General features: G+C 39.9%; 3 protein-coding genes across 3 annotated transcripts; 1 reads left to right on the plus strand and 2 right to left on the minus strand.

The window, feature by feature from the left end:
• Window positions 1-502: 502 nt before the first annotated feature.
• Window positions 503-6,176, plus strand: hpdb (4-hydroxyphenylpyruvate dioxygenase b). Its single transcript, XM_050051705.1, has 14 exons — window positions 503-561; window positions 706-732; window positions 916-978; window positions 1,291-1,395; window positions 1,729-1,771; window positions 2,434-2,516; window positions 2,654-2,743; window positions 2,851-2,954; window positions 3,044-3,121; window positions 3,712-3,874; window positions 3,976-4,047; window positions 4,151-4,273; window positions 4,971-5,087; window positions 5,233-6,176. The coding sequence occupies exons 1-14, from the start codon at window positions 559-561 to the stop codon at window positions 5,341-5,343; spliced, it is 1,182 nt and encodes a 393-aa protein (XP_049907662.1). The 5' UTR covers window positions 503-558; the 3' UTR covers window positions 5,344-6,176.
• A 57-nt stretch (window positions 6,177-6,233) lies between these two features.
• On the minus strand, window positions 6,234-15,196 carry LOC126394203 (histone-lysine N-methyltransferase SETD1B-A-like). The gene is given in 17 exon segments (XM_050050896.1): window positions 6,234-6,428; window positions 6,998-7,135; window positions 7,385-7,504; window positions 7,675-7,800; window positions 8,282-8,448; window positions 8,753-9,787; window positions 10,367-10,780; window positions 10,871-11,006; window positions 11,313-11,494; window positions 11,595-11,673; window positions 11,762-11,878; window positions 12,001-12,769; window positions 12,936-13,923; window positions 14,037-14,156; window positions 14,447-14,717; window positions 14,818-14,922; window positions 15,059-15,196. Coding segments are annotated over 17 exon segments (5,079 nt in total). The 3' UTR covers window positions 6,234-6,254.
• A 3,568-nt stretch (window positions 15,197-18,764) lies between these two features.
• Window positions 18,765-24,617, minus strand: LOC126394709 (calcium release-activated calcium channel protein 1-like). The gene is made up of 2 exons (XM_050051710.1): window positions 24,263-24,617; window positions 18,765-21,891 (listed from the first exon to the last, which is right to left on the minus strand). The coding sequence occupies exons 1-2, from the start codon at window positions 24,374-24,376 to the stop codon at window positions 21,343-21,345; spliced, it is 663 nt and encodes a 220-aa protein (XP_049907667.1). The 5' UTR covers window positions 24,377-24,617; the 3' UTR covers window positions 18,765-21,342.
• Between the last annotated feature and the right edge of the window lie 1,101 nt (window positions 24,618-25,718).

Here is a 25,718-nt window from a genome sequence, read left to right on the forward strand (position 1 = left end):
ATTCTGCTCAACCCCAGCAAGCCAATGAGAGTCCTCCATGAGTGCGCCTCCTCTTGCCACTAAATACTAACATATGGTCTTCACATGCCCGTCCTCTAGGAACAAAACATCTGTAATTTCAAACATGTTTGGACAAACATTTTTTATCCCTAACAGTTATGTATGTGTTGTTTTGTATTTGGGTTGCATAGTGAAGTAGGGAAGCCGTTTAGTTTGCAAAAAAATCAAGGTATATGTATTTTAGATATGGCATTTATTGTAAGCATCACAGTCAGTTGCATTGAACTGACTGTGAATTAAGCAATGATGAGGTCTGATCAGACCTGTGGTATATTGATGTTTTTCCCAACTAATCATTGTGCAAAAGTGCAACGTGCATCAATACTCCCTCCTCCTCCTCCTCTTCCTCCCCCTCCTCCTTCTCCTCTTCCTCCTCTCCTCCTCCAATATCTCCTCCTTACTGGTGGGTGTGGATTTAGAAACGTCCTTCTCTTTAAAATTCAGAAAAACTCTTTGTAAATTTCATTCTGACAGTCAGGTCAGGGCACAAGGAGCAAGATGGTGAGTTACCTTTCACAGCTGAGTCATTTTAGATGGATGATTTTTGTTACCTGTGATAAGGAGACCTTTGTCAGTGTACCTGAGCATGGCTGTTCTTTTTCTTGGTATTGTAATGACTTTAAGATGTGCTTTTTTTGATTACAGACAACATACACAGATAAAGGTGAAAAGGTAGGTAACCTAATCATATGCATTGTACTACTGAACAAAGGTTAATAAGTGATGTTGCAGTTATTTGTTGGTGTTAATTTGGCTACTTATTGTCTTTCCCTTTTTCTTAACGAATTAACTTGCTGCAACAAAAGCTTAAAAGTAAATCTTCCACCCATGATCATTATTTCTTCTTGTCTTTAGCACGAGCAGGGCAGATTCCTCTGCTTTGATCACCTTACATTCTGGGTTGGAAATGCAAAACAGGTAAGTGAACTCCTAACTTTTTAAAAATAATTATTATTTTCAAATGTATTGGTTTTTAACCAACTTTTCACACAGGTGGAGGGGTAGACTGTACATTCAGCAAGGCTATTGGTTCCCCAGAGGGGTGGAGGGGACACAGCTTGTAAAAACCCCAGACCACATACTAAATTTCCCACAGCACAAATTGTGTCAGGCCTCAACTTTCACCAGGAGATGGAGCTGTCAGAGAGTTTGAGGCCAACCTGTTGCCTGTTTAATTCACTGTACCTTCACTGGGATTTTCTGCTGACTAAAAATCATTGTCTTCAACAGGCTGCATCATATTACTGTAACAAGCTGGGATTTGAGCCTTTTGTCTACCAGGGTTTGGAGACTGGCAGTCGTGAAGTGGTGTCTCATGTAGTCAAACAAGGCAAGGTAAATGATCCTCAGTCCGGAAGTAACAGCACATGTCATGCTTAAGACCAGAGCAGTGAGAAAATCAGCAGTAACAAAACTGGCAAACACTGTTCTGTGCAGGTTGAATTGGTATTTGACTTTTAGTGAGTATACTTAATAGAAATTAGTTTAACCCAGTTTCATAACTGATCTCATAATGTACAGTTTAATTGACCAATGTGGATTATAATGCTAGCTGTCAAATAAATAACTAAATATAATACATAACTATACTGGACTCAAACGGTTTCTTTGTACAGAGTGAATCAAATGATAGAGGAGGAGTCAATGTTTTCAATTTGTATTTCACAGATCATTTATGTGTTCTCATCTGCCCTCAATCCTGGAAACAAAGGTACAGTAATTATCAGAAGCTGGCTCCTCTATATTTTCAAGTAAAAAAAAATGACTCAAAAAACAGTTATAAAAAAATAAATTAACTGTTATTTTAAAGTTCTACATGCATTTTTCACAATTTTACAATTTCCAGGAATAAAATTATACATACATTGGTTTGAGACTTCAAAAAGGAGAGATGTCACAATGCAGATCACTGGATTTTAATTCTTGCACGTATTTTGGGAGACCATCTACAAGATTTTTATTAATTATACTTTAATTTCATGATTTTTTACCTCACTATTTTATTGTTTCAAGTAAAACTTGTATGCATTTTTATGTCTAAAATACATTTTTACACCTTAAATATCCTGCTAGAAGAACACTGAGCTCCTGTCATTATGTCCTTATTATCAATAAAAACAACTGCGTAAAGATATTCCTGATATATCCTGACATGCTTTCGTCAAATAAGTCCAAACAATCCTTATTAGTGTGCTCAATACTAATGTACATCGCGGAAATATTACTATATCATTCCTATAGATTTGGCAAAGGTCAATTAATAAAACATACAGAAATACATTTAAATCATTACTTCATACATTTATAGTGTTGAAGATGAACAAAGCATAACTGACTTTGTGTGGCTAAAGTTTTTTTCTTATCTTTTCTCAGAGATGGGAGATCATTTAGTCAAGCATGGGGATGGAGTGAAGGATATTGCATTTACAGTGCAGGACTGTGATTTCCTTGTGCAGGTAAAATTACAGGGTTTCATTTAAACGTGCATTCTCAGCTATTTCCTAACTCACTATTCACTTTTGAGGTTACATTTATTTGCTGTATGAAATCTGTTGGATTCATGTTTTCACTTACCATATATCCTGATTCACAGAAAGCCAGAGAGAGAGGTGCAGTCATTGTAAAGGAGCCCTACACCCTGGAGGACAAGTATGGTAAAGTCAGGCTGGCTGTGCTTCAAACGGTAAGACAAGTCACTCAGTATGAATTTGCATTGATTATTTTAGTCACTATTTTGATTTAGCACATTTAAAATGTCCTACATTGTACACTTGCCTTTGTTTGCTGCAGTATGGTGACACCACACACACGTTTGTGGAGAGGAGCGGATACAGTGGGTTGTTTCTGCCAGGCTTTCAACCCCCTATATTCAAGGATCCTTCATTAGCCAAACTGTAAGCGTACATATGTCGTTATTATGTTTATAAGGTGATCAAGTCAGAAGAATAACTATATGTTTGTATGCTCCTGTTCTCCCACACAGGCCAAGTGGACACCTGAACTTCATTGATCACGTTGTGGGAAACCAACCAGATGATGAGATGGTTCCAGTGGTGGAGTGGTAATGGACTTAACTATTTCTTGTAGTGTTTAGAGGCTTGCAACACACTTGCTCTTCATGCCTCTGTGTCATGATCGAAGGGTGTCTGATTCTTACATAACTCTGTTTTTCTTTTCTTTTTTGGCACAAGTTAGTGATCAGCATGACTTTGCGTTTTTTAAGTGGGTCTCCAGTAGATTTCCACATCTGGATCTTGTTTTTACCCCATTATCTGGCCATGAAAAGGCGGGGAAAGGCAGCTCTCTAATTGAGCAAGCTCATTGGTTGATCCTGGAAAGAGGGGTGTAACACAGGCTGGAGGTTCTTTGGGGAGAGGAACCACATGGAGCCGGCTCATTAATCAAAAAGTCACTTTTTTATGTTTACTAGGCCGCAATTCTTCGATTCTCATGTAGCTCATGAAATAATAGTAGCATCAGTTCGAGGCATGAAAACAAAAGAAATCTTGTGCTGGCTGTGCACTGAGGAAAAAAAACTAAGCATTTAAAATGTTTTCAACATGGGGAATGTTAACACTACAAGAGACACTTCGTGAGTGTTTGACCCACCATATGTTGTTTGAACTTGATCTCTGGTTCATGCTCTAACAGGTATCAAAGAAACCTTCTCTTTCACCGCTTCTGGTCAGTGGATGACAAGCAGCTTCAGACAGAGTTTAGTGCCTTACGCTCCATTGTTGTGGCAAACTATGAGGAGACTGTGAAGATGCCCATCAACGAGCCTGCCATGGGAAAGAGAAAGTCTCAAATCCAGGTATGTTCTTTACACTCTAACAGATACATGGACTCAAAACAATTCACTTGTGCATAAACTATTCAACAACATTTATCCTTGTCCTACAATGTCACTCACAGGAGTATGTGGAGTACTATGGAGGACCTGGAGTGCAGCATATAGCCATGAACACATCTGATATCATTACTGCAGTAAGTCTACAAAACGATTTGGCTTTGTATGTAGATGCCCAAAAGCAGTGACAATATAACCCTAACCCTAATCCTAATGCTCTGATGAATCCCTGTTTTGCAGATTCGGAACCTAAAGGAGCGTGGGATGGAGTTTATGAGTGTGCCAGACACCTACTACGACCAGCTGAGGGAGAACTTGAAACACTCAAAGGTCAAAATCTCAGAGGACCTGGATGTTCTGCAGGTCAGAACTAAGATCATACTTCAACTATTCCAATAATGTTACCTGAACTTATATATCAGCCCATACTGAGTACTAATCTGAAAGCATTTAAAAAAATTTAACAGGTGTATACTAACTCTATATGGATGTGAAATGACTGTCATAATTGTTGTCTGGCATGGCTTAGGTTAAGCCCTAAACCGGTGGGATTTTGCGGCGTAAAGTATTGCCAAATTGATGATATTTTGCCTGTAGTTAACGTTGCACTATTTACCGGATATCAGTTCTTCTTTGCAGCTCTGTAAAAGTAGGTGCCAGTGGCTGCACAGCAGTACTTGCTGTCTAGGTTACTGTTTTAAAGCGGCAAAAAAGAATTGATTTCTGGGAAAACTGCTGTTTCATACAGGTGTGAAATAACGATCCACTATTTTAAGCAGTACTGGAGGTGTTTCCTGTACTGATGTCGGTATTGAAACAACTCTAGTATGAACCTCATGTTTTCATGTTTGGTTAAAGCAATAACTATACGTATGTCCATATCTAGTAACCACCTCCAGTGGTGTAGATGCAGTGTAGTGCTTTGGAAGAGCTTCGTCTTTGTCTGCATCAACTGAGTCTATAAAAAGAAAACATACAGAGCCAACTATTCAGCTTTACAACCAAATGAAACATTAATTACAACAGACAAATGTTATCTTGTGATCTCACTCATATCCAGGAGCTGAAGATCTTGATGGACTACGACGAAAATGGCTATTTACTCCAGATCTTCACCAAGCCGGTTCAGGATCGTCCCACCGTGTTCTTGGAAGTCATTCAGAGACATAACCACCAGGTGAGGGCAACCCTGGATACACAACAACTTTTACAAGGAAAAAGAAATTACACAGCACACGCTTCATCTCAATTTAACATCTGTGCTGTGAAGATGATTCACTTTGCTGCCATATCAGTAACTTAAATACATGTTTTATCCACAGGGCTTCGGCGCAGGAAACTTCAAGTCTCTTTTTCAAGCCATCGAAGCAGACCAGCATGCTCGAGGAAATCTGACTGTCCTGACACCAAATGGAGTTTCAAAGGACATGTGATGCCAATGTTAACATAGCTTTAGAGTTTTGGACAGTCTCAGTAACTAAAACTTTACTATGCTACTACACTGTCTGTAAAGGGTCCTGCTTACTGTTTAAGAGTATTACAATGTAATAATGTTCTACATCGATGCTCTAATACAATAAGAACACACAAAGCATGTTTAGCAAAGTTATTCTTTAATTTTTGTGTGACTTGCATGTTTTATCACAATAACATTTAACTTACATGTCAAAAAAGTATGTCATAATAATCTGTCCTGATGTTGGTGAAAGATCATCTCATGAATAAGTATCAGTTATCAGGAATACATCACAACTTAATAATATTATGCAACACTTTCTCGTATATCTTCTTAAGAAAACCATAATCATTCATACAAGCTTGACTCAAGCAAAACCCCATTTCAGCTCTCATAAATGAAAACATTTAACTATACATGTTTGTTATCATTTGGACAATAAGGTCAGCAGACACTTTATTGTAACAGCGACCCTTTGCACGATGTCTGGAGTGCCTGTGTTGTGAATTGACAATTGCAATGTGTGAAACAGTGATTGCCATGTGTTCATAAACTGTAATGTACAACCAAATGTTTGTTTTAACAGTGATTATTAGGTGGTGCATTAGCATTTCATGCCAGACCTCCACTGATAAAGGTCCAAGAAGTGCTCTGTTCTGTTCCTGTCCTAAGTGCTGTTTGGGACAGTTTATTAAATCATTATTCACTGAGCAGCACCACCACTCCTCTGCATTTTTATAAGCTGCTGTATAGCTTCCTGTTATTGACTATACAGTTTTTAATAGTATTAAAATGGCTTTTTTGAAACATCTTCAGGGTCTGTGTTTATATTGTACAGTACCTCAGGCAACTTTGGCTCTTGACATAATCAGGACAATTCATAAGAGACTAGTTCAAGGAGCCCCGGCAGCTATCTGCTCCACACAAACAAGGAATCTTGGTCTCCTCAATCGGAAACTTGTAGTCGTATGTGATCTCTTCATTGATGCTTATGGGCTGCCGGGAGTATATCACTATCTTCTTCTGAGACTCCACAGTGATGATCTTTGCATAACAGTTAGGCTGCAAGACAAAAAGGTTGTTTTGCATTAGAGAAAAACTTTCTCAAAAAATCAAAATACACATTTTTCCTCTCATCTGTAGTGCTATTTATCAATCTAGATTGTTTAGGTGTGAGTTGCGGAAAGTTGGAGATGTCTGCCTTTATGGAACTTTTTGTCACTCTGCATGTGGTGCTCAAAGTGGCAAATACATACATTTGAAAAACTCAACAGCAATGTCTCTTTCCCAAAATCATGAACCAGTTACTCAAGATAATCCACAGACCTTGTTGTGAGCAGTTTCATGTAGAAACTATTTTCTTTCTACCAAGCTACACCTGACAACCGCATCACCAAGCACAGGAAAATGTATTTTTTGGCACATTTGGCCATCTTGTTCCATAATACTCAAGAGAAGGCAGACATCTCGTCAGCCGATATCTCGAACACTCAGCAACTCACACCAAAACAGTCTAGACTGCTAAATAGCACCACAGGTAAGAGGAAAATATGGATTTGATTCTGAGATCAATTGTCAACATATTGATCTTATTTAACACTTCAGTCTCCAGACACAGCACTCGTACTCACATTGCAGCTGTGGTTAATAAATCTGGCTAAGTTCCCACATTTCGTAGCATCAATGATGGTGTCCTGATCAACCCGGAATAAATAGCTGCTCCCAATGCCCTCTTCCTCGTATCTCTGCTCCCTCATGTCAGCAATGACCTGAGGAAAAAGAAAACAGATGTGCCTATCCATGTGAGTGTTGTTTATCATTGTCACCCAGCTCACACTCCTGGAAAGTACCCAGAATAACCAGTGGGTCCCAGTGGGCCATTGGTCCAATCAGTGGAAACAAACAGGGGAAAGGCAGCTTGCTTAAAAGTATGTAAGTGACATTTGTTACAAATGGCGGGTGCATTATACAATATGAATGTATTTCCACGCCTTGTCATTTGTGTGACTTTGTCTTACCTGTCTGATGATTTGGCCCACATACTCAATCACCATCTCGTCTGCTGCGATTGGCTCCATCGCAAACAGGCCCCACTCATGAATATGACTCCGGCTAAAACGAATCCTCTTCTTTCGGAACTAATACATATAAAATGACAAAACAAGACACGTGCCATTTATTAACATGTGCTCCAACTACTGCAAATTCTGATGAGACAGTTTACTCCTCTCAGGTCATCATTCAAATTACTGCATTCTACATAACCTCTTCAGTTGAGTGTGCTTATCTTTACTAATAATTCACTTACCTTCAGCTGGTTGAATTTGACCAGGTCACTATCACAGCTGAAAGAGGACAGCAGCCGACGCTGCTCAGACCTGAAGTCAGATCCGGCACGCAGTGAGGTTGGTTGTTGGGCTGGGATGCACATTCCCTGCTGAAATATATGTTGACATCAAGGAGGTTAAAAAGAGGAGAAGCCACAGCGTCATATTTCGTCATATTCTTGGGGTACAACACATGCCCAGTAAAATCTGATCTGCAGTTGCTAAATGGCTCAATAGCTGGTGCACTATCATGGAACATGAGGATGATTGATTCGTTTCGCTGAGGCCTCTGCAGTCGGCCTTGGGTTGGAATATGTTTTATATGTGCAATAAAGATATGGGTGAGAATTACAATTCTGCAATTACTGAAAAGGCCTTCAATGAAAGACAATAAACAAATGTTTTCTATATAAAAAATTCTATTGTATATCAGCTGCCATCTATTCGAGTGTACCCAAAAACTTGTCAGGCTGGATGCACCTAAAGAGCTCTGATAGAGTCAGAGAGCATGTTACAGCCTTCATTTAACAGCCTTGGTTGACACTGAGCACTGAATGGAATAAACTGGGAACTGAGACTTGTCGATACCTGAGTACTTGTAGATGGAAGCTCAGCAGTCAGCTTTGTGTTGTTGAGGTATTTCATTTTATCTTTCCTGCTGATTTTGTAGAATCCTTCACTGCGAGCAGAGCCGGTCCTGTGCTTTGGCAGCCAGGATCTGAGCTCCTCACTCCCCTCTGTAAGGACTTTGGTCAGTGCATAGCAGTTAAGGATGTCAAGCACTGAATATGATTTACAGCAAATAAGGTTCCAAAATTATCGGACTTAATTATGCATAAACTGATGTTTCAATAACAGAACTTTCAATTTAAATCAATTTACAGTGTTGGTTGTAAGGGTTTGGACTTTTTTCTAGAATATTAGAATTTAAATATAACATACGTAACATAATACAATTAATCTCGGTCATTTGTTTATGGTTCAGTTACTTAGTTCACCTACTATTGACTCATTTTGATCTAATTTAATTTCAACATGAACCCCAGTTAAAAAGGATATGAGGGTGAGGTATCCACAGGGTGTCACTGATCCAACCAAAGCCATTATCCCGTGCTTGCAGCCTTTCATATGTACACCGCAGCAGCCTCATATCTTCTTCATCCAGGCCCTTCTTCCAAACACTATTAAGTATCCTCTTCTCCTCACAGGGTGTACGCCACCTGTAAGGATGCCTGTGAGCGGAGTGAGTGATTCTTTTCAGTGATCTCCGCTGATGATGGTTCCTCCTCCTCTTTAACCTCCTCCAATGTAGTCTCCTTAATAAGGATGTCTCTGTCTCTGTCCTGTTCTCATCATCCAGAAGCCCAGGTACATTCTCCAGCCCCTGCAAGGGCCTCAATCTCCCAGCTGAACTGATCCACATGCCCTTCCCGTGATCAGAGTCAGATGAATACTCTGAGAGGCTGCATGCAGAGGACACTGAGATGGGGGAGCCTTCTAGAGAATCATATAAGAGGGGATGTAAGGTCGTCGTCATTTGTGTTTTTCTCCTGTGGACTATGGCTCTACGGGGTAGGATGATGTCTCTCCCAGGAGTCTTTGGGACTGTGATATATGGATTGCTAGACAGGGATGGCACAGGAGGTGGGCTGCTGACAGTCTGGCACATCATTGTGCTACCCTCTGACATGGTCGTCTCTCTGCCTGGTGTTGCTGGAGCTCTCCCAGAGATGTAGGAGGTCCATCCACATCTATCCTCTCTACCAGGAGTTTTGGGCATATCCTGGTATGATGGGTACGAGGTCAGGGGATCAGAAGGAGCTAGAACGAGCTCAGTGCCTGTTGGAGAGAGGGAGAGGACTTCATCTGCAGAGTCCACACTTTCCAGTTCAGCCACTATCCCCTTGCCTGGTGTCTGTGGTCTTTCCACCTCCTCCACAGCTGGGGATGTGGGCTTGCTTCTCATCAGAAGGTCAGGGTCGCTGTCCAGCAAGCAGCCAGTAGGAGTGAGGGGCCTCAGGTTTTCTACATTCCCTGGTGACTCTTCTGTCCATTCAGGGCTCTCCATCTCTACATCAAGGTGTGGCTCCACTGCTACACAGACAAATAACAAGAAAATATCTTTTTAAAAATCACATTTTCACCACCATTTTCTCCCCCCAGTCATGGTCCCCAGAGGATGAATTGTAATAATATTAATCCTCTGACTTTCTCCTATTGCTTGTCTAATACTTATATATACTTAGAATATCTGCTAAAAAATACCTGCAACAATTATGACATCCCCATCAGCCAAAGCTGTAGTTTGTGATTAGTGCTCATTGGCAAATGCTAGCATACTAACATGCTAAGATGGTGAACATGATAAACAATATACATGCTAAACATCAACATGTTGACTCTAATCTTGTTTTAAAGTTACTAAAATGATCTGTAAACATTATAATCATGCATCTTGAGGATAAATCCATTATACTTATTTCAAACAATAGCTGCAAATGCCTTTACCGTTGATTTTATTCCCATTAGGGGCCAGAAAATTGGGATATGATAGAAACTTCTTTGAATGCAAATTTAGCATACAATTTTTGTCTGACATCAAACATTATTAGAGCTGTCGTCATGCTGTAAACTATTTCCATCTACCGCTATACAGCATGCTGGACATACCACCTGGAAGTCCTATGGGTGACGGGGGTCGTAGATGGTCCTGGGGTTCGCTGGTTTGGAGCTCCATCATAACATCCAAGTCACAACAGGCATCTTGTCGACAGGATGCGTACTGGTTCTCAGCAGTTCCCTCCCTATGAAATGGATCTGCCCAGTCCTGCAAGCCCAGCTCCAGCTGAGCACCAGGGGTTAGCGGGGCTGAGGGGGTGACAGGGGGCTCCAGCTCCATCGACTCCTCATCTGATGATATGATTATACACTCACCACTCCCATCACCGTCTTCCTCCATGTCTTCATCTTCAGGACTGAGGTCAGAGTAGGACGAGTCCTCAAAGCTCTCTGAGGAAATCGAGTCTGAGGTGTCGAAGTCTGATGCGTACTCACCTTCCTCTGAGGAGCTGCTCTCTGAAAAAGTCTCTACAATTGAAAAAAGAAACAAAAATATTTACCTATAGGAACAGGATTATTTTTAAGTGTTCAAAGTCCTTGTCAATGACTTTAACATACCGCTATCTAAGCACTGCACTCCATCACTACTTTGGACGATGTCAGCATCTTCATCATCTGTGTGTTCTTTTGCCAACTCCTTGTCTTCCTCAGGATGATCACTGTCATCACCATCATCCTGATCATCTCTGTCACACTAATTAGACACAATGAAGAATGTCGTACATTCAACATATAACGGTTTATCACATTAATACCTTGTATAGATTCTGCTAAAGCTGTACGAGGACAATTAACTAATTAACTATTTTCAACTCTTTGTAACCCACCACGACCAATGATGCTGCTTATGAAAATACATGTCAGACTTTTATTTCAAGGAACGATTTAATTAATCTCAAAGACATCTTTTCTTTTAAAAACTGAAATTAAATACTGGCGCCACACTACAAGCCTCTTTTTGTAGTTCCACTATTACTTTTTGTGCAAAATCCCTTTTTACCAGAATTTGAATATTATCATCAGCTGGTACAATAGTCTCCACTTTGTCTGAAGTTGTTTCTTCATCTTGAAGTGTGTTATCTTCTTCTTTCCCTTCATCATCATCACTGTCAAGCTCATGTGGTCTTGCATGTCTGCGTTTGGCTCTCTCAAGTCTCACTGTGTCATCCTTCTGTTTCGCATCTACATGGAAAGACAGCAATACAGTTGATTGAGTTAAAGTCCAGAACCAAAAAGTGTAATTACATTGTAAATGAGGGTTTATTGCCTTAAAAGCACTGACCAGAGCTTTCATGAGTAGAACACGACATATTTTCTGTCTCTTCTGATGTAGCAGCATCATCAGCTCTTTTCTTTTTTACCTGCATGACAATGTTATTTTACATTACATTACGTTGAATGCCAGTGTGCTTCATATTACAGTAAATGGAAAAAAACGGAAAAGTTTACCTTGAAGGATGGCAGTGGAGGTTTCCTGCCCTTGCTACTGACATGCATGAGGGGATTTATTAGTTTGTTCCTCTCTTCAACACTTGCTGCTCCACTTTTCAAAGGAGAAACTTGTATCTTAAAAATAAAACATCAATAACAATGAACCTACTGGCTCCAAAAGAACACAGACTTTTTTCTTCATTCATGTGATTTCATTGACCACTTTATGAGTTAATAATGGGAGGTAAAGAATTTACCTTTGTTTTCTTCTCTTGACTGTCCCACCAGTCCTCAAATGCCTTGAAAGCGACCCCTTCGATCATTCTACGCATAATGTCCTTCTTAATGATTGACTTCAGTTCTTCCATGATGACTTCTAGAACTTTTTCTACTGTGACCTTATGAGGGTTTTCCCGCACAAGCGGGTAGTCTGGTGGTGGTACAAAGGGGTTAAACCTGGGAAAAGGTGGGGTAGGCCAGGGTGGTCGAGGGAATGGTAAAGGTGCAAGGCCATGCCTTGGAGGATTCCCTTTTTCCAAAGGACCTGGCGGCTGCATGGGCAAGGGGTATGTGTGCACAGGGGGTGGAACAGAAGGTGGCACCAACGGTGGAGGGGGTCCAAGAAAAGTTGGTGGGGGAGGAATCGAAGGAGGACGTAGAATAGGGGGAGGAGGAATGGGGATGCCGGTATGGTGGCCTGAAGGTGGGATCCAGCCTGGAGGTGGGATGGGGATGGTGCCATTTGGCAGGCGAGGTGGGACAGGTGGAATAGCTGGGGGAAAGGGAGGAGGAGGGAAAGGGAAAGGGGTGACTGGTGGGTGGGAGCACCCAGATTTAATAGCAGGAGGAGTTTTGGGGGTAGGGAGTTGAGTGGTGCTGTTGAGAGAAGAAAAGGATGGAGGCAGGAGAAGGGGGGCAATCTGTTTTGTGGGTGTCAGAGCTCTAGGCAGTCTGTTATTTGAGTGCTCTTTATCTTCATTTGCTGTATGATACTCCTGAATAAGACATAAAAAATGTAATAACTAACTTGAGTCACAACATAAATACCTTTACATAGCTATCAACATAATAACTACTACTTTTATTATCAGGATGGCGTACATACAGATCAAGAGGAATTACCTTTAGACATGAGAATGACCGGACACTTTCTGCCTCTTTTTCGTTGTGTACATGAGCTCTGTTTTCACACTGTGTGAAGTCAGATGGAGACTGGGCATTTCTTGTCAGAAACAAAACAGCCTGAGTAGTTTCATCCTCTTCGGTTTCAACCAGTGATGTTGAATTGATAGTTACCAGATCACTGTAGGAGCGCTGGCGGCTGGTGGTGAAGTCATAAGAAGTCTTTGTGCAAACAAGCGAGTCATTTGAGAAAGTGGAAGTATGAGTGGGGCAAGGCGAAGTTGGGCTGTCCTGAGAGTGCTCATCAGCCACCAAAGTCTTTCTGTCAAAGTATGAGGGGTCAGTAATCTGGCTGTTTGTCAGCAAACTCTCTATGCGGGAATCCAAACTCTCTACCTCTGGCTGAGGGCTGCTAGAGGAACAGTTACCAGCAGATGGAGATAACTCTGTTATGCATGGATGGTCATCAGGAGGGGGGGATGATGCCGCCTGCCGGTCAGCTGTGAAATTAATGCTCAGGATGCTGAAAGAGTTGCAGTTCCTTCGTAAAGTCTTAGAGGTATCAGTGACCATGTCTCTAGACTCCTGACAGGGGGAGGCAAGGTTATAGGAAGGTTCTGTATTACTGGGAGATGAGGATTGTGCGCTGCGACCCCACAGTGCAAGCCGCGGGCTGCCACTTTGTATTTGGGCAGGGAGCGGGTGTGGTGGCTGTGGTTGGCAATGCTTCAAAATTAAAGTGACATCTGAGACTTCACTGGATCCTCTGTGATACCTCGCAGGCCTACGATGACAGAGCTCTTGTCTTAAAGGCTTGTGAACACTGTAGGTGGAGGGCTCCCCCTGGAGGACTGGAGTTGCCTGAAGACTGGAGTAGCAAGAGTCCTGGGAGAGAGGAGTCGCAGACAAGCAAGGAGTGCGGGGGGTTCCCTGAGAACGTGGTGTAAGCCCAAAGCTGCAAGGTGTATCCTGCCAAATACTGGAATAGGCTGTGTCCAGAGAGAAGGGTGTGGCGATGCTGGTAGGGCTCGAAAAACTCCCCTGTCGCTGCATAAGAGATGGATGATATAAAGAAAACAACAGCTGAGAAATAATATCCTTAAAAATATCTAACAGCTTGTTTATACATATTGCATATACAATTACTTCACTATTATATGGAGCTTTAAAATATTTACCAGCAAAGTGTCGACTGAGCTTTGAATAGCTCGCTCACTGCCACCCACTGGCAGTGTCCAAGGAGTATAAAGGCCACGTAAGAGAAGCTGGAGATATCGTGCTCTGTTTTCGCCTGAGGACGGGTGCACATTACAGTTAATCAACAAATTTGTTATCAAGCAGTTTACTTTCATTTTATCATACATCTCTGTGCACTGCAGATGAGAGAGCATTTCTTTGGGACTATGGTACAACATAAATAACCAGAACACAACATTTATGGGGCACAACACAGCCCCTGAGCCTGCATACCTAAGATATATTGGGCACAAGTTAAAATAGTGCAAATTAAACAGTAAAAGCAATTATTTTCAGTTAAAGTTATACTTTCAACACATAAATATACAAAATATTCCTAGTTACCTTTAGGATCAATTTCCACATGAATAACATTTCCCATCACTGACGTCTGATGGAGGTACTGAACAGCGTCTTTTGCAGCCCTCACTGTGTCAAAGACGGCCTTCGCAATCCCTAAATGCTTCTTGTTCTTGGGGTTGTAAAATATTTCCACTTCTTCAAGGTTGCCATATTTACTGCACATGTGAGTCAAGAAGGCCTCCCTCACATTGTCATTCAACCTGGAAAAGGTCACTTCTTTGGGAGGAACAGGGCCCACATACCATTCATCAACCTGAGAGGAAATAAAAAACAACAGCTATTGTTATTATTAGAAGTATTATTATTTTTTTCATTATTGTTATTATGATAATGATGGTGACTGTAAAGATGACCTTAAATTTAGATATCAAAAGGTCAGTCTTGTTGCATTTGCTCCACAGGCGGCAGATGCGGGGATCTCTGACTGTCTCCACAGGAAACAGACCTAAGTCCTCCACCTGTTGAGGGACACGACACCCATCATCATAACGGAAACATATGTGCCTGTTCGGCGCAATATTATAAGGGAGGTACTTGTTAAAAGGGGGTTATTAATGAAGAGACAGACAACAAACAGATATATAATATGCTCACGGGTATGTTAAACTGTTGTCCATCATAACGGTACACTTTGTACAGTCCTTTTGTCAATGCAGGGTCAATTATCAACTTGCAACTTCTCCAGTGCTGAGGCGGCGTCTCTCTCTCTGTACTTTGTCTTTCGCTTTCCATTACATTCGTCAAAACCTGTAAAATACAACAAAACACACGCCGTATGCTAACATCTGTAGCACGACAAACACAGCCGTTAGTTAGCTTACATTAGTCCGTCACTGGAGGTTAACACGCCCCGACAGGTGATGGAGAGCATCACCTGTAACGTTATCCTTCTCTAAACGACAACAGGCTGTAACATGAAACATGTCGAAATATTTCAAGTGAGGTCTGACCAAACGTTTTTATCTCGCTTACCTGAACCAAAGTTTCATCCTTTGATGGAGCAACATTGTGGAAAAGCTGCTGTGATTTTCGGTGTTTTCACAGTTTGTCGCCCAGGTTGAACAATGGATTCATCCGCCAGGAGACAGCGACGGAATATAGATCCGCCAGTGAGGCGGAAGAATACAAAAAGTTAGAGGACGGTGGGTTTACAGGTGACAGGTGTGAGGAGTTTCTGTGCACTTTTATTATACAATAATTTGTAAGAAACTCAAAAAAGCCATTTTAGATTGAAAAGTGCGTACTGTAACATATATATTACATCATCACATTATCATGTAGGCCCATGTCATGAATAAGCTGTGACTACAGGCTATAACTCTGGAAAAATACATCAAATAACAGCAAGTATAGTTAATATTGCACATGGTCCTTTACAAATAAAATAAAATAAAATAAATGACATAATTAGCATTTTGACAGAAAATTAAAAAAATTGAAGTGACATAGTAGATAAAGTATATTTGTATGCATAATGAATCTAATCATGCATAATATGAAAAATTAAGTAAGCACAGGCCTAATGTTGACAGTATAAAAATATAAGTAAGCATTAATTGCATTAATATGCAACATGTATAATATACACACATAAAAGACAAGATAACAGAATACAATCAAATACAGTGGCATAGTGTTGCATTGTATAACTAAAATGATTGCCTTCTGGTTGTATGCATCTACCAACCAAGTTGCAGTTACAGTTTACATCCTTGTCTCTTGTGTAGCCATGACAGTTGACAATAACTCAGATATGGATATTGCTGCAAGGAAGCTGCAAATTCTGAAACATGGATGCTTCACACACATCTTCAACCCGGCAGCACAGGAGATCTGTACAATCAACACAGTTTCAAGATTAATGTCACCACTTATGGGGCAGAGTAATGGCCAGAAAACTGTTTTTGCAGAACATTATGATGTCACAGTCAAGTCGACCTTTGACCTTTTGGATATAAGGTGTCATGAGGTCATCGTTTTAATTCTATTAGCTATTTCTGTGAGATTCTGTTGTAAGTAAGACATGAGTTCTTGAGTTATGGACAAAAATGTGTTTTGTGAAGTCATGGTGACCTTTGCCCTTTGACCACCAAATCTGAGCAGTTCAGCCTAGAGTCCAAGTGGACATCTGTGCCAATTGTAGATGTGCAGACAGCCCGAAAACATCATACCTCCAGCCACAGCTAAAGCGTGGAGGCATAAAAACGTAATATAGATAGTGTGTTATATTATTGTACAGTAGTATATTGTTGTGGTTATTTGCAGCGACAATTGATTGAGATAATAATTAATGTATAGATACATTGATTAGTTACTCAAAAAGGTATTATAGCTAATACAAGTTATATTTGAGGTTTAAATACTTGAGATATTCAGACAGAGAGTGGAGCACTGCATTATGCAGCACATTATGGGCAGGCTGGACTAAATGTAGGTGAGTATCGAGGTGTGAGTTTCCCAGAAAGCATTTCCAAATGCTTTGATCTGTTCATACAGCCTCCATGCTGCTGCACAAAAGACATTCAGTGACTAGCTTCTGCGGTTTCCGTTTATCTCTGGGTTATCTCTACAGTGTATACACTGCCAGGACCAGCAGTCACTGCAAACATCCTTCCTCGTCTGTCTTTCACAAAACATGACCCAGAAAGGATCGGGAGCAAACAGAGGTAGCACCAGTCAGCAAGAGGAATTCAAGGTTGTTATTTTAGGAGACAAGGGATGTGAGGAAACATCGCTGCTCACAGTTTACACTGAAGGAGTCTTTCCAGAAGTTAGTAATGCACACTGTAGGTCAGTTATACCTGGCTGTCTTTGGATCTGCAGTATTTTCTGTATTTTGGTGTCAAAGTAGGTATGAATGCTTAAATCTATTTAAATGAAAAACTAAACAGAATAAAGAGATACAAAAAATAATAATTTTCTTTCAGGAAATTGTTGCATCTCTGTTTTACACAAGTGTTAGGAGAATGCAACTGGTCAGGTACACCTCTATGACACTGCAGGTGAGGTCTCACTCTTTACTGACACTTTTGACCTCACCTTGTTAAACAGGTCTGAGGAAGGTGAGCTGTCATTTCACAACAGGTTTAGATCAATATAATCACATGCCTTATTGTCGTTAGTCAAAATAAGTTAAATGCTACAATCATGTTGTTCAGAATGACCTGAGAGTTTTTGTTTTTAATTGTTGTTTTATTTATTTATCTTTTTTAAATTTTGTCTGTCACAGTGCTAGTACTGACTATGATGGACTTTGTCATTTTAAATGCAGGTTTTGATGTTGTCAATGTCAGATCAAGAGCATGGGCAGATGTTGTTGGTTTGCATCTCTTTTAGTCGTTATGCATCTTTTTGTGGTTTTGTGTGTCTTTGTGGTCAGTTTGTGTCTCTATGTGGTTCCTTTACATCTCTTTGTGGTCATTTTGAGTGTCTTCCTGGTCTGTAATTGCAGTGATGTTTTGCAGGTGAAGGCCAAGAGGGGCGCTGACACTTGGGCCCCTAGGCATGTGTCCAGCATTCAGTAATCCATGGTCAAGGTTGGAGAAGGATTAGTGGTTGGTTTAATTTCTTTCGGTTTTAAGTCTATAAGACAAATAACACTTTCTCAATTTATCAAAATTTGACTGGGATGACCTTACATTTTGACCTATGCATCACTTTGCAGTTTATGCTCCCAAAAATACCACAATGTATCTGTGTTCAATGTCTTTCGGTGGTACCCTGAGGTGTAACATTTCTGTGATGGGGTGCCCATTGTCCTTATTGGGTGTAAAGCAGACCTAAAAAAGTCCTGATCAAATCACATATACTCAGGTATCAAGCTACACAAACTCCTCTGGGATCAACTATTAGTGTCACTGGATAGAGCTACATGAAAAGTCACACATTTTTATTCACAATTAATTTGTGGGATTAAAACCCTATTCTAAGCGGGAGTAGAGGATGAAAAGGAAATGCTGTGCTGTACTTAGAGTGCTCGGCCAAATACAGGGAAAATGAGGACAACTTATTCACAGAAGCAACGAAACCAGCGCTTAAGGAAACAAGAGTGGTGGAAAAAATAACAGAGAGAAGAGTGTGTGTGCTTTGTTGTGCTACTGCAGGCTCATGACTACTGACTGACAGTACACTCAAACTGCATGTCCGGACACCTTTCCTGTGTGGTTTTCCTTTTGATATCAGAGTTTAAAATACATTCAATATGATACATTCATTGTGTTTACTTGGGTGTTTTTCCTGGTGTTTCTTTTATACGTGCAAATAGTCAAAAACTTACAAAATTAACACAAAATTCCCCAAATATCTCATATGTGTTTTATTCTCAAACAGGCAACAACAACAACAACAAAAAATCCTGGTGACCGTAACCAGGTTAAAACACCACACATAAGCAAAACTTACAATACAGCATTTACTATAAAATCACTTTAAAGCTGTGCATTGACACAAGCAGTGGAAACGCTCTATATACAGTAACATACACTGGGTTAAATAAATAAACCACAACAATGAACCAAAGAAACATGCCTTTCATTTGCATGCATCTGTTTCTAAACGAGCTGCATGTGGAAATTCCTATCAGAAGTGTCCCAGTGTGTGTGCATCTGACATGAATAAACCTGCCTTCATTTAATTCCTTGTGAAAAGCCTTACAGAAACACCATCAACAGTGCTTTGGAGAAGCAAAACCACCATTTAACTAGTCTGTAAGTTACTGACCCCTGATGACTCCTTGTTCTCTGCTACGTGTCACAGAGATATTATCATCTGGTCGGGACAATTTGAGTGCAAATTTTGGGGGTAATGTCTACAGATACTTTACCATGACTCAGTATAAACCATGTGTAGGGGGTGGGTGTTACAGATATTGCAACAATAACCACAGCATTACCTTGATATAATTACAGCATGTTACAATTATGGGATATGATATACTATGAAAATGTTGTCACGACACCATCACATGAGAGAATGATAAACAAGGATTGTCGTACAGCTATAAATATGTGCACATTTTTGTACCAACATTACAGCAAAGATGAAAAAGAAGAAAATGATCAAACTTAAGTAAAACTATTCAGTAATGTGCCGCAGGACAAAAAGAACAGCCTATTTTCCACACTTAAACAATCTGTAACCTAAACAATGTGTGAGCATGCTCAAACTTGTAAACTATGAAAAGTACAAAACATTTCCAATACTCGCATGCTTTGTAATAATACATTCAACAATACTTCTTCAAAGCAAGTAACCATTTTCTACAGATTACAGTATATTCACATCACAAAAGCGACAAGAAATCAAGCAGTTGAGATCGATTTTACAGAACCCTTGCTATAAAAATATGTGCACAGCAATAACACAATTTGGTTAATAGCACTCCCTGACTAGCATTTATGTTTTTTAAGAAGTGCTCTTTTGCCTCTGATTACACACAAATACTGCTGGACTAATATGTTTGTTTTGTGAAGTACCCTTAAAGTGTTTTGTTTAAAACTTCATTTTCCTATGAAAATAGATTCCTCATTAAAAATGAGGATTCTGCAAATAGTAAAATGGAAATTGTTCAGAAGACTGAAAAACCTAGGTGTGGGAAAGGGAAAGGAGCAAACATTTGACACAAACTAGAATAACTGGTAACTAGGGGAAAATAAAAAGCTCCTGAAATCAACCATTCAGTCCGATAAACGTGTGTATATATACAAAAAAAAAGCACTAAGACCTTATAAATGTTTCAAAAGGATGCAACTTGTTCCATAATTTTGGTTTTAAAGCATGCATACAATGAGTCTAATACAGCTGTCATTTCAGTCAGACAATTTGTACAGTGAATATGAACATCCGTGTTGGTAATAACGGCTTGGTAGTGCTCCCTATAAAAGCCTAATTTACAGCCAGGCAAACATGAGAGCAGGGACGCTATAAGAGGTCAAGTGTGTGCAATTTAGGGGGATATAGTGGCAGAAATGGTATATATTCATAACTATGTTGTCATTAGTGTATAATCACCTGAAGATATGAATCGTTGTATTTTTGTTACCTTTGAATGAACCATTTATAAACATCAGTAACAGAGGAAATCCTACACACTAGCCACCGATGGATGCTGTTGTGGTGGTCAGTTATACAGTATGCCTCCATCAGCAGCACTGAATAAAACTGTGACAGCTCAAATCTACCAGTAACGACACATGGAAGCACAGACGGAGCAGCACCAATATCTGTCTACCTGAGCTAAAGACAGGCTTCACCACAGAGTTGTTTCACATGAATCTAACAAGAAGTTCTGGTTTGGCTCAGCCATATTTAAACAAGGAAGTGCACCTTTAACTTAGTCATTGTTTTGGTTTTACGTGGAGCTTCCTCAGGGCAACAAGATAACCCAGATTTTCCTTGTGCTGGTGAAAGCAGGTCCTCTTCTACACCACACAACATCTGTTCATCACTACAGTAAATCTGTACAGTGATTTCTCGCTGGCTATTTAGCTTTATAAATGGGTATCACTCCAATTCCTATGATAGTACACTTAAGTGCAGGTGTCCTGAAGTGGCTATATCCCTTATGCATGATGTTAGACAGTGATTTGATATGTCATTATTCAAGCCACTGAAATAAGTGCCTGAGAGCAAAAGATTTACCTATAAGTTAAAGGTAAAATTACATTTTTTTCTAATATATAACAGGTAGAAATTTGTGAACATGTACTATCCAAATGAGGACTGAGTCAAACCTACAGCAACTCGACAGATTAAGCATGTAATTCCATAAGAAGCATCTGAGCACAGTTCATTAACATAAAAAATAAAGCTTTCATAAGAGATTTCACAATAAAGGCACTGTTGAATGTCCGCTGCTGTTGTGTGCTAACTGACTATGATCAAGGGAAATGGATGGCGGCCTTCAGGTCGTCATTCTCAGCCCTGTGGTCCAGCTGGTTCTGGAGCTGAATGACCTGCTCCAGCTCTCGGATCTGCCGGTCTGTTTTGTGACTCACCAGCGTGCGGTAAAAGTGGACGGCGAACATGATAAAAACGAGTCCAAACGGCACCATGATGCAGGTGGAAGCGATGGCTGCGGCCTCGCCGGAACTTATAGTACCATTGTTCTCGTCGGTGTTGCTTTTGAGGGGTAAGAACTTCACCCAGCACAAGAGCATCACCTCCGTCAGGAAGAGGAGCGTGCCGATGACTGTGGAGAAAGCCCAGGCCAGCTCTATGTGGCGGTGCATGCGCTCGTGAGGAGACTCGTTCACGGAGTTGAGGTTGTGAACATTGCTGACAGCCTCGAGGTTAGGGAGGATGCAGGTGCTGATCATGAGGGCGAAGAGGTGTACTGCAACCAGAACTGTGGTGCAGGCGCTGAAGGCTATCAGCAGCCCTGGAGGATATTTATGATCTCGCTCCAGCTGTACCTCCACCATGGCAACCTGGGGAAAACACAGGAAAAATGTCTCTTCTGTACTTGATAACTGAATATGACCATATTTAACATATGACTATGCACCTACCCAGTCAATACCATTTTAACTTTTTAACTCAGACTGCAAGTAAGTAACACAAAAACAAAAAGGTTAGTAGATGTGCTCCCATTCAGAGGCTTATGCAGGAATATGGTTATTAGAGTGAGTTAGGTTAATCTATATTTTTTACCAACAGATAAATGCAACTATAAAGTAAAAAGACAGCATCAGGTTCAGTGGTAGCTTTAAAGATTTGTAATATCAGGTATGTGGAGTTTCACACAGAGGAACTTCACTTATTTGACATAGAAACTAGGTAAAATGTGTGTGGCAATCAGAGGTGGAATTTAACTTAAGTATATTTAGTCAAGTTTAGTACTTAAGTACGAATCAGACTTTACTTGAGTATTTCCATTTTAATTAACTTTACACCCCTACTCAACTACATCTCAGGGGTCAATATGTACTTCTCACTCCAATATATTTATCGGACAGCTTTGGTTACTTTTCAGATTACAGTTTCAGATCCCCTTCCTGTCCAATGTATCTCCAGATGTGTTGATTATGAATGTTTGTGATGAAGTGAAGGATAAAGTGCTCCTTTATTTGTTGAGAAAATTCTCCTCCTTCTTAAGCTAAATAAACAACTTAAAACCTGCTGGATCAGCTGAAAAAATACATTGTCACAAAGCTGAAAAGAGGGCTGTTTTTCTGACACTGTGAAAACTTGACTTTATAGCAATAGGTGGTTCTCACAGGACAGCGACCATACAAACATAAACTATATTACAGAATATGTTGCATTGCTGCAGATTAAACTAACCAACATTATACAGGAGTTAAAATGAGCAACTTAACCATCTACAGCTGTAAAATGCAACATACAAATTAATGCAGCAGTAATATTAAAACAGTACATATAACAGTAAAACTCTGACAGGGATCATTTTACTGCACAATTTTACTTTTATTTTTGAAACTTCCAGCATTCTGCTTATAACAATTACATGTTTGTACTTGAGTAAGATTTTAAGTGCAGGACTTCTACATGTAGTTGAGAATTTTTTTAGAGAGTCTGCGCTTTTACTGATGTAAAGGATCTAAATACTTCTTCCAACGCTGGTAGCAAACAAGACCTCACAGATTCAAATTTAAGACTATTTAATACATTTAAAGGCCTAATGATAAAAAAAAAACTGATAATAATAATAATAAATTTAATACATTTTAAGACTTTTTAGGACCTGCAGCCACCTTGTTAAATTTATAAAATTGGTGCTAATTTGCAAGTGAAAAATAGAAACGGACATATATTATTATTATTATTATTATTATTATTATTATTATCATTTATACAATTCAAACTGATGTAAGGACACGAGAAAAAAATGTAAATGTGACATTGATTTTGTACTTGAAAATGACTGGCTTTGACAAAAATGCATTTTTCTCAGCTTTTTTGTCTGAAATGTTGTTTTTTTGCTTGTTATTTTAAATGAAAATGCACAAATTCAAGTGTTGATAAGAAAGAAATGGAATAAGATAGAACTAAATTGAGTTTTTTGGGTTTAAAAACATAAAGTCTTCTCTTTTGTTTCATGTATTTACTGTTTACATATTCATATGATAAATTATTTAATGGATCTTGAAAGATTAGTGAATATGATCCAAAATGCTAGCAGTGGCTGACAACTTAAAAATAATACTGTTAAGACCCCACGAATCCATGACTATTTAACAACTTTTAAGGCCTGATATTTATTAAAAAAAATTAAATTCAATACATTTTTTAGACTTTTTAAGGGCCTGCAGACACCTTGTTAAATATGTAATTTGTGATGATTTGCACGTTTAAAAATAGAAAAAATGCATGTATTATTATAATTATTATTTATTTATCTATTTATCTTAAGAACGGTGTTGATGCTTCTGCTGTGCTGCTGTGCGGTCTACTTGTTATGGCGGAAGTTTAACCCAAGCTTGAGGGTGTGAGGACAAGCCCTCTGAAGTTCACATACTGTTTGTTTCTCTTGATCCGTTATCATCGCTCCATGCCTAGATATACATCATGCAAAGGCGCATATGGTTAACCGGACGAGTTTAATTTACACTGTGACTTTTCATATTCACGCAGTTTATTACACCGTCCTTACAGGAAACAAACACTGCTTAGCGGTAACTATTGACGCGGGGGAGCCGTCATTAGGCCTGTGAAGTGTCCAGCTCGCCACAGCCCGTGAAAACAATCATCTGCGTCACATAAATATATGCGGTTCATACCCACGGCCTTGCATTCACGTATCACACTGTGTAACATGAACCAGTGAAGTGAACTTACCATCGCGAATCCGGACAGCAGGGCTGAAGTGCGGCTGGTGGCTTTTAACTTGGCTCGACTCAAGTACAGTTTTCTCCATGACAGAGCCTGTAACGAGTGCTCGTTCAAACTCATTACGAAAGTTGCTCCAAGTTAGTGTAGCGGCGACTTTTACAAATATGGAGATACAAACCGGATTGATTTACAGGAAGGCAGTCGATGGAGTAAACAGATGAAAAGCACAGGCACTGAGTTTGGTTCCGAGGAGGTTAAACATCTAATAAACAGCATTTACAGAGAGGTACCAGACTGTGTCAAAACTTTCCTACAACAGCTGACCGACTGTCAGAGTCTATCAGGAAACACAAGATACCCACAATCCAATGCTCTCCAGGCGCTGCAGCAGTCTGCCTCCTTGCGCCAGTAATCCGTCATGAAGCTGAGTGCTCTTTGCCTTTATGAATATGTCATATCTCCAACACACACCCAGACTGTACTAGCCACACATGTCCATCTCTCAGTGGCTCCTTACTGCTGCCCACACTGACCTCTGTGTGTGTGTGTGGAGACGAATGGGTTCACTGTCAGCAGTTTTGGATCAAGCTGGTAAAAATTCTGTCAAACTGAAAGTCTGAGCAGTTAGGCCAAAATATAGCCCACAAAAATCTAACTTAAGTCTGGTCATGCATTTTGCTTTAAACTGCCATTAAAGTTTTGTATAAACACCACCAGGGAGGAAAAATACTGTACAATTATTTACACCACAATAGTGACATGAGTTATTTTTTTATTCCTGTATCCCCTTTACAACCATAAAGTGATATTAAGCAGTCATTCATGAACTGTTTCTATACTACAGTGGACTGACAGATTTATTAGCCAATAATAATTATAATAGACTTGTAAACATACAATAAAATTAAAGTTAAACACATAATAAAGCTAAAAGCTAATTTCAGTTGTGGAGCTACTGGAGCACAGGAGAAAGTTTGAGCAATCTCAACTATCACTTGAAGGATCAGCAGCTTCTCCCTCTGTGAGTGCACACGTCTAAACACTTCTACTGGAAACCACTGTAGAGTGAGTAAACAGGGCATGCCACAGTCCTGCTGCTGCAGTAAATACTGTGACATCATACAGTCTAGCAGTCCTCCACCACCTGAGGGCAGACAAGCACAAAACATCTCAGACAGAGAGAGTCAGAAATGGAGTTGCTTTTTAAAAATAGAGTACAATGAGGAAACAGTCTAAAAACAGATTGTGTTTTATGTGTGCTTCCCATTACCGTAGTGGAAACTCTCCTCACTGCATATTCATAAATACATAGGAGAAGTACCTTTTTGTAGGAGAGGAACCAGAGGAGGCCTCTCGCGAAAACAGACGTACTGTTTGGTCCATCATACAGCAACACCATTTCTTATAGTCTGAAGTACAAATTTGTACTAGTTAATTTATAAATAATGCACCTGGATGGTGC

The sequence above is a fragment of the Epinephelus moara genome, chromosome 8 (genome assembly GCF_006386435.1).
Source record: "Epinephelus moara isolate mb chromosome 8, YSFRI_EMoa_1.0, whole genome shotgun sequence".
NCBI classification, from domain to species: Eukaryota; Metazoa; Chordata; class Actinopteri; order Perciformes; family Serranidae; genus Epinephelus; species Epinephelus moara.

Coding starts and splice junctions, on each gene's coding strand:
- LOC126394709 (XM_050051710.1), bottom strand. CDS start 24,376: ATGAGTTTGAACGAGCACTCGTTACAGGCTCTGTCATGGAGAAAACTG. Junction 21,892..24,262: donor TGCTGTCCGGATTCGCGATG/GTAAGTTCACTT, acceptor TGTTTTCCCCAG/GTTGCCATGGTGGAGGTACA.
- hpdb (XM_050051705.1), top strand. Junction 2,517..2,653: donor ACTGTGATTTCCTTGTGCAG/GTAAAATTACAG, acceptor CCTGATTCACAG/AAAGCCAGAGAGAGAGGTGC. Junction 2,955..3,043: donor GATCCTTCATTAGCCAAACT/GTAAGCGTACAT, acceptor TCTCCCACACAG/GCCAAGTGGACACCTGAACT.